The 7,799-nt window shown below is 54.2% G+C and overlaps 1 protein-coding gene across 1 annotated transcript in view; it reads left to right on the top strand.

The window, feature by feature from the left end:
• Nucleotides 1-7,799, top strand: part of LOC104165619 (copine-2) — a gene marked incomplete at its 5' end in the record, with an annotated part of 17,029 nt that overhangs the window by 8,204 nt on the left and 1,026 nt on the right. Inside the window, 3 exons of the mRNA XM_009705293.1 lie at nt 900-951; nt 2,175-2,308; nt 6,984-7,220. Coding sequence (XP_009703595.1) covers nt 900-951; nt 2,175-2,308; nt 6,984-7,220 — 423 coding nt within the window. The remainder of the gene's footprint in view (nt 1-899; nt 952-2,174; nt 2,309-6,983; nt 7,221-7,799) is intronic.

The following is a 7,799-nucleotide window of genomic DNA, read 5'->3' on the forward strand; positions in this document are numbered from 1 at the left end:
GGTTTTGTGATTCGCAGTCAGCACTGCTGTTTGGTTTCTCTGGATGGGCTAGTGCAACAGGCCAAGGAGCAGGGTGTGCAGGGCTATCTGCTGTTGCCAGTGACCCACAGGACCTCTTCATGAGAACATCTCCCTCAGCTTGAAAGGAGGTGGTGGAAATCTTGAAGGATCTTGCACCCACCTTGGAGGAGAGTCAATGAAAAGCAGCCCAGATTATGCTGGGACTTGCCCAAGCAGTCACATCACCTCTCCTGTGCTGCCTTTCACCCTCATGATGACCCAGATGATGAATCTAATCATCTGCTGGCTTTGTCATGGTAGCTGACATGCCAGATAAGGTCTTCAACCCAGCTCTCTCTGTGCCTGCCTCCCTCCTGCTGCACCATGCCACTTGCAGAGAGATGGAGAACCGAGATGCTGCCAGAACTGGGGCTCCCTGTGGTGTTAATTTTCTCCCTTTATAACCTGCAATAGGATGAAGTAATTTTTCCCAGTGACCAGTGAGATGGGCCAGCTGGCTGAGAGCATCCCTTCTGCGTGCTTTCCCTCTGGGCAGGCAGTGGGAAGCCATGTGGACAAACCTGCTTTGATAGCTCTAGAAGCATGAGGGATGTGATAATTTCAGGTGGCTCTGTGATGGGGGGATTGAGGAACCAGTCCATCCTCAAATGCTGCTCAACCCTGACCACGTTTGTATTTGCTGCTCCTTGCTGTTTGGGTAGCAGAGGGCTGGGAAGAGTTGCTGACCCAGCAGGATGGACCATAACGTCTGCGACCACCGGGTCCTGCCCCAGGGGAGCATCACACCCAAACCAGCCTTGCAGCATCAGCTAAACTGGTAGGGAGCAACCTGCTCTGCGCTGGCCTCCGTGTTCATTTGGGTCTTTTCTTCTCCACAGGTATCCCATGAGTTTGCCATTAACTTCAATCCCACGAACCCATTCTGTTCAGGTAAGCGTGCACCAGGTCTTTAAGACTCCTTAGATGCCTTCAGGGTCTTCTGTCCTTCCCTCTGCATTTCTCCAGTAACACCTCGGGGACTTTACAAGGTCTGTTCAGAGACAGCCATTAATGGTGAAGCAGAGCACACGCTAAGGGTACACTCCAAGGAAAGCAGGGAAAATTTGGGTTGGGGGTGTGTAGGAAGGCCCAGGGTAAAATGCAACTGGATTCTGGCAGCGTAAAATCCGCCTTCGCTCTGATGTTTGATGTGTCCTACGAGCTGTCTGCTCCTCCAGCAAGCCTGCAAGAAACACTAGGCTTGTTTAGCAGATGGGGAATTGGGACTTGGTGCTTTAGCAGCTGAGAGCTGGTCACAGTCATGGCTGGAGAACTGCTCAAATCCTAAGTGGTGAGGGCTACTGTGGACTCCAGAAGTCGTCTGGTTTGACCCCTGCCTTACCCCAGCAAAACAGGGGCTCGGGCAGACTCCAAACCTCACTCGCTGGTTCATGAAAGCTGGCTGCAAACATCTGCTCTTCTGCTGCCTTGGCTTTGTCCCTCTCCCGTAGCTGCAAAGCATTCGTTGGACCTGATTTATGGCAGGGGTTATCAGGCGCAGAAGCCACTGCAACTCTTCGCAGTGACAGGTCCTTCCCGAAGAACTGATTATCAGCCGATTAATTCTGGAATTGGCCATTTTTGAATTACACACCCATGCATCCTTTCAGGAGAGCAGCCATTTACCCTGTTCTGGTGTAGCAGAAACACAAGGGTCTCCGATGACCTGCAGGTCCCGAACACAGTTTGGGAGCTCAGAGGGTGCATCCAGGATTGTTTTGCTTCTCTCCGCTATCTCTGTTCCATGTCTGTCTGGGTTTTGGTTACGCTCGGAGACCAGGAGTTGCTTTTCTTTTCACTCCTCCTCTTTGGCTGATTGCGAGATTTTTGCAGAAACCCAAGGAAAGCCTTCTTGGACTGTGGGCACTATGAGGGCTCTCTTAACCCAGAAGGTCTGAGGACCCACTACAAAGTGACCAAAGAGCAAAGCCCTGGTATTAGAAAATTTGAGTTGAGGTGGATGAAACTTGTGAATCTGGATGAGTTTGGGGTGAGGGTGGAAATAGGTCTAACTTAACTCCCATGACGGCACTAGCTAATGATACTTAATAGGATCTGTGGTGGGCCCGAGCTGTGGTGCATTGTAATGCCTGGCTTCTCTGCTTTCCCTGAAGGTGTGGAGGGCATTGTCCAAGCGTACTCGGCCTGCCTGCCCCACATCCGCTTCTACGGACCCACCAACTTCTCCCCCATCGTCAACCATGTGGCCCGCTTCGCGGCTCAGGCCACCCAACAGGAGACTGCATCCGTAAGTCCATAAGATCCCATGGTGCGATAGCAATCCCAATGGCTTTGGGCAGGGGAAGGCAAAGCCTGAGCTTGATTTCATGTCTTTCCTTTCACTGGGTCCTCCCACCATCCCTGGGGTTTCTGCAGCTGTGGGCTCTCAGTTGGCTGTCGTCACTTCGGACGGAGAACGTAGAGTCATTGCAGATGCTTCTTAGGAAGAAAAAAATAACTCAAAAACTTGACAACATTCAACAAAACTGCAGCTGTGGAGAATCAGAAATTACTGGGGAGAGAACTGAGCTGAGGTTGGGAGATGCCACGAGGTCGGCGTCCCTTGGATGTCTTGAGCACTGTCTTAAATGTTGGTGCCCTTAGCTCAAAGAGGATCAAACAGCCCTGGGAATGGTAGTGAGAGAGTTGGCCAAGACACACAGTGGCATGGAGCAGCTCCCGTACAAGACGCAATAAGGCTGGGATCTTCTGGCCTGGGAAGTCAACTAGGAATAGCAGAGCTGCATAAAATCATGACTGGCGAAAAAGTGATTGATTTCTCCCTAATTCTTATGGGGAAGGCCTGCGAGGCCCCCAGGAATGGCTGGGTGATGGGCATCCAACAGGCCGGTGCGCGGTTGAGTCAGGGAGCTGAGACCGCCCCGGGATGATGCCCAGAGCTGAGGACTGTGAAGGTCTGGAGAGGGAAGGGGTGTTCTCACGGCAGACCCAACCATCAAGGGCCATTTGCCACCGTGCCAGCATGAGCTCAGGCTCAGGAGTCGCTGACACATGCCAGGCAGCACCTGGCTGGAGACAGGAAAGCACAACTTTTTTTTCCTAAAACATCCTCTGCTGGGCTTCAAGGGGCTTTGCTCTGAGGAGGCAACCTCTGTCCTTATGGATAAGTGGGAGGTGATAGTCCTGAGGAACTTGGTTCTTGCTTTCAAAGCAGCCTCCTGCTCCTGCATGCTGCCGGACTGTCCTGGGGCAGGATGGACTGGATGGTGCCTGGCGGGCAGGAGGACAGTGATGCTGCTGCCATAGCGCCGGTGGGAAACATGAGCAACAGGGAAGAGGTTGAGCATGACTTTAAACCTTTGGCTTATTTCAGTTCAATACACAACAGCTGGAGAGAAGATCCTCTGTGAAGATCTCCTGGGGAGATCTGGGGGTGCACATCCAGCCTTGCAAAGAGCAGCAGGAGAGAGCCACGGCATAAAGCGTGATGTTTCTGTTGTGACTGACGGCCAAACCTGAACCTTTTGCCAGGAGAAGACCTTCCTGCTATTCCCCTTCAAATAGCTTTTTATATTTGAGGGGAAATTGCAGAAAACCGTGGCTCAGGTTGATCATTGTTTTTCATGCCACTTGGACAAGCAGCAGGCTCAGAGCCAGGCTTTGGGTTCCCACGTGGCCACTGCAGCCGCTCGGCAGTCCTGGAGGCCCCCGTTAATTAGTCCATCAGACCATTCACATCCATATGTCAAAAAGCTGCTCGTTAGTGCAGGGTCCCGTACAACCAGGTCCACAAGGGAGCTGGTGCCAGCGTGATTTTGGAGGGCTAGGCTGGTGGTTGCAGGGATGCCGGGTTGCCCGTGTGTGCCGGGAGCTGCAACGGTGGGTCCAGCCTTGCTGGTGGTGACCGGGGTGTCCTCTTAGGGGTGTGAAGAGCATCTGCAGACTGCAAGATGGAGCTCACTTAGGTGCCTGTTGGATCCCTGTGGCAGCAGGCTGCCCGTGGAGGACAGCAGGTCTGGCCCCTGGGTTTTGCTGGCCAAAAGCAGCTCAGCTTGGGCATCAAGATGGGCATGGCACGAGCTGCCTTGGGGTAAAAGCTTTCCTGATCCCTGCCTGGAGCAGAGCTGGATCACACCCGAAACCTCCTCCCCAAGGGGACCTTTTCCAGCCTTGCCTTGAGTGCTGTTCCTCTTCTCTGCTGCAGACACAAGAAAATACTGAATTTGGTTTAATTCAGCACGAATCCAGGTTGCTCCTCATTTTTTCGTTTTCTCTCTTGGCGTCAGTGGGGGAGGGAGAAGCCCACAGGCTCCGCACTGAGCAGAGACGCTAATCGTATGCAAATTGCACCCCTCCGTTGGCACTAATAGTTTAATCAAGGGAGAATTTAAATAATGGGCACTAATAGTGCCGTCAGAGGCAAGCCTGGGTTGGCTCGGTCTTTTTTTTGGAAGCACAAAGCATTATTGATGAGGGATGTCACTCCCCCGGGGTCTTCTCCTCTTCCATCCCATCTTCAGCGCATGCAGCAAAGCCACCCCTGATGCTGCTGGCTTCCGTGGCTGCCTGGACCTGCCCTCCTCTTCCTCCCACTCCCGCTTGCTCCCAACATTTCAAATAAAACCAAAAAAAAAAAACGTATAGTTTTTCCATGGCAACGTGGATCGCAAACACCGGAGCCATCAGCTTTTAAGGAATGGGAGGACTAAAATGTGTCGGGCTGGGGGGGGAGAGAGCCAGAGGGATTACACACAATTTGACTCTCAGGGAAGGATTAATAAGCTTTGGGGAATTAAAACACACCTTTCCAGCAGGGTCCCTGCATCCAAACCTCCCCTTTTCTTACCGCATGCTGTTTAATGCTGCCTAATCCCTTCAAGTCCTGCTCACGCGCATGAGCCTAACTGCTGATACTGTTAGCAAACAATCAGGAATCACACCCAAAGCCCCTGTGGATTCAGAGATCGGCCATTTTAACAACCAAAAGAGGAGAAAGAAGGAAGGTGCTGCTGGGTCGGTGTGCTGATGGAGACCCCAGCCTGAGGGGATGCGGCCGTGGGGCCAGCCTGGTCCTGGCCGCAGCAGCTCTGGTTGCAGCTCGGCAGAAGTTGCGCCCCGGCTGGGTATCGCAGCTGGAGCCCGGAGGTGCCACCAGCAGGCCTGCCCCACTGCCGTTTACTGGCACCACCAAAACTGTCACTGGCCCTTGGGGAATCTCCCACCGATGCTCTCATGTGGTGCCCGCTGCTCCTTTGCTGGTGATGATGCTCCCTGGCCAGCTCGCCCCAGGCTTCGAGGCTGATCCCCAGCATCAGCTCTTACTCCGCTTGGCCTCTGAAGTATGTCATGATAAACATTTGATGAGCTCTGGCCCGTCCCCCCCCCCCTCCACCTTTTCCTGCATACTTCCCAGCATTTTTCTCTGATCCCATTATGGATTTCACAGAACAAGGGAAACAACGGGAGGGAGTCCTTTCTGGGTTTCTTCTTTTTAACCACGCACATAGGCCAGTTTTGCACTGATTGAGTCACAGGTACTGGCAGGATGGTGAGGAAGGGTGGAATCAGCTTAAAGTCGTTCCCATTATTGGGTTTTACCCTTCCTCCTGTACTGGTTCCCAGACAGGGTCAGGCCCCAGCACTTGTCCTGCTTCCAGTGGTGACCAGTGCTGGCCACCATGTAGGACCATGGAGATCTCCTGGAATTTAGTCTTACCCTCCAGATTTGGCTGTTGGGGTCCTGCTCTTCAGACCTACGTCTCCCCATGATTTGCTCTGAAATGTTTGGATTTAGGGAAAAACTAAACTCTGGGCAGTGCTCTGCGGGCAGCGCTAATGTATCAAAAGGGGCTGGGGTTGGGAAGGGGCTGGCTGCCTGCCCTGCCTTCGGAAAAATCTCCTCACCCATGTCCTCCGGTTGTGTTTAAGCTTGACCCAGTCTTGTTTGTACTTGGAGTTTAGCACCCGAGAACGTCGAGGGAAGATGATGCTTAGGGAAGGTTTCAGGAGATGTGGGCTGGAGGAAGACCAAACAAATGGGCTTGGGGCAGCGTTCCCTCTCTTGCTTTTCCAGGATGGCTGCACCAGTGGTTTTCAGAGGAAATGGAAAGAATGAGGAGAGGAACAAAGGGCTTTAATGCGCTTAAGTGCTTGTTTTCGTCATTTCTCCAGCACACGCAATCTGTGTAATGTGCCAAAATTGAACCATTACTTTCCCTGGAGGCGGAAGAGATGGGCTTTTCGGGGGTCCACATGTCCCAGATCTGCTGAGCTGAGCCCAACAGGACGGTCCATCCGTCCATCCTCCCCGAGCTCGGCAGGACCGGCCCCGTTGCCCTCCTTTCCCCACAGGAAGGGGAGCGGGTGCTAGTGCCACTGCTCTGGCATCCCCCCAGCTTGCTGGTACCCTCTGCATCCCCCCCTCAGTGCTTCCAAGACCCATGGTTTTGTACGGGAGACGGACAAGTGCTGAGCATGGGATGGACGGACACACCGGTGCTGGGATGCAGGAGATGCTCCCCGGTGGTGCAGGGCTGTGCCGATGGGGACTGCCCCAGAAGGCACCCCACTGTGTGTGGGTAGGGGAGGATTTCATCTCCCTGCTGGGCTCGTGTCCTGGCCCCAAACTCCTCCTGTCTGTGACACAGAAGCCCTGCACAGGGTGGGGGTTTTTTTCCATCAAGTACAGTAAATCAGTAAATCAGCAAAATATTTTGGAGTGGGAGTTGGTTTGTTGTTTGGTTGTGAACTTTCAAAAGCCAGGGGGAATGGGAGCACCTGAAATTTCTGGGTGCTGCTAAATGCCAGCTGTCCTCGGAAGCAGTGAAGCTCCTGCTTCCAAATCCTTAGGGGACCTGCCTCCCCCCGAGCATCCTGGCAGCTCATACGCCGTGGGCTTTGGCTGCGGTGTGAGAATGCACAGGCATCCCACTGGGTCTGACCCTCTGCCCCCACCTCTGCAGCAATACTTCATCCTCCTCATCATCACGGATGGGGTGATCAGCGACATGGACGAGACAAGACACGCCGTGGTGCAGGCGTCCAAGCTGCCCATGTCCATCATCATCGTGGGGGTGGGTAACGCTGACTTCGCCGCCATGGAATTCCTGGACGGGGACAGCCGGGTGCTGCGCTCCTACACCGGCGAGGAGGCTGTGCGCGACATCGTCCAGTTTGTGCCCTTCCGGGATTTCCGCAACGTGAGTGTGGGCAGGAGGGAGGGGATCACAGGCAGAAATAGGTTCTCAAGCCTGGAAATGACCCTGGAAGGGGAGAAACCCTGGTAAAGGCAGACGGAGGCAAGGGGTAGGGGGCTGGCACCCACCTGCCTTACCCTGGCCCTGAACTCCGCATCCCTCAGTGATGCTCTGGCATGGACCATGTAAATTGGTGCTGCAGGCAGGGGCAGCAGTGCTCTGCATCTCTGTAGCGTGCTCCATCTGAGCATCCCCCCCGGCTCCGCCACTCCTCGTCAAAAACCAGTTCAGTATAGCAGGGTCACGTCAGTGAGCTGGGGCAGTGCTGGGCTCATGTCCCTCGCCGTGGTGCCATGCTGGTGTCTCCCACTCAGGCCTCATCCAGCACCCGTGCTGTGCCATGTGCTGAGGGCGTAATGCTGAATTGCCCCAGCCCTGGGAGTGAGCCCCAAGCCCCCCCAGGTCCCTCCCAGCACCTGCAGAAATGGGTAATGCCGGCACTGGCCCTGCACGTGTCCCCTCTGTGGGATGGCTTCCCACTGCCCACCCCACTCTTGTGTGATGGAAAAAAGTTGATAAAGG

Source organism: Cariama cristata, unplaced genomic scaffold, assembly GCF_000690535.1.
Source record: "Cariama cristata isolate BGI_N322 unplaced genomic scaffold, ASM69053v1 scaffold22918, whole genome shotgun sequence".
NCBI classification, from domain to species: Eukaryota; Metazoa; Chordata; class Aves; order Cariamiformes; family Cariamidae; genus Cariama; species Cariama cristata.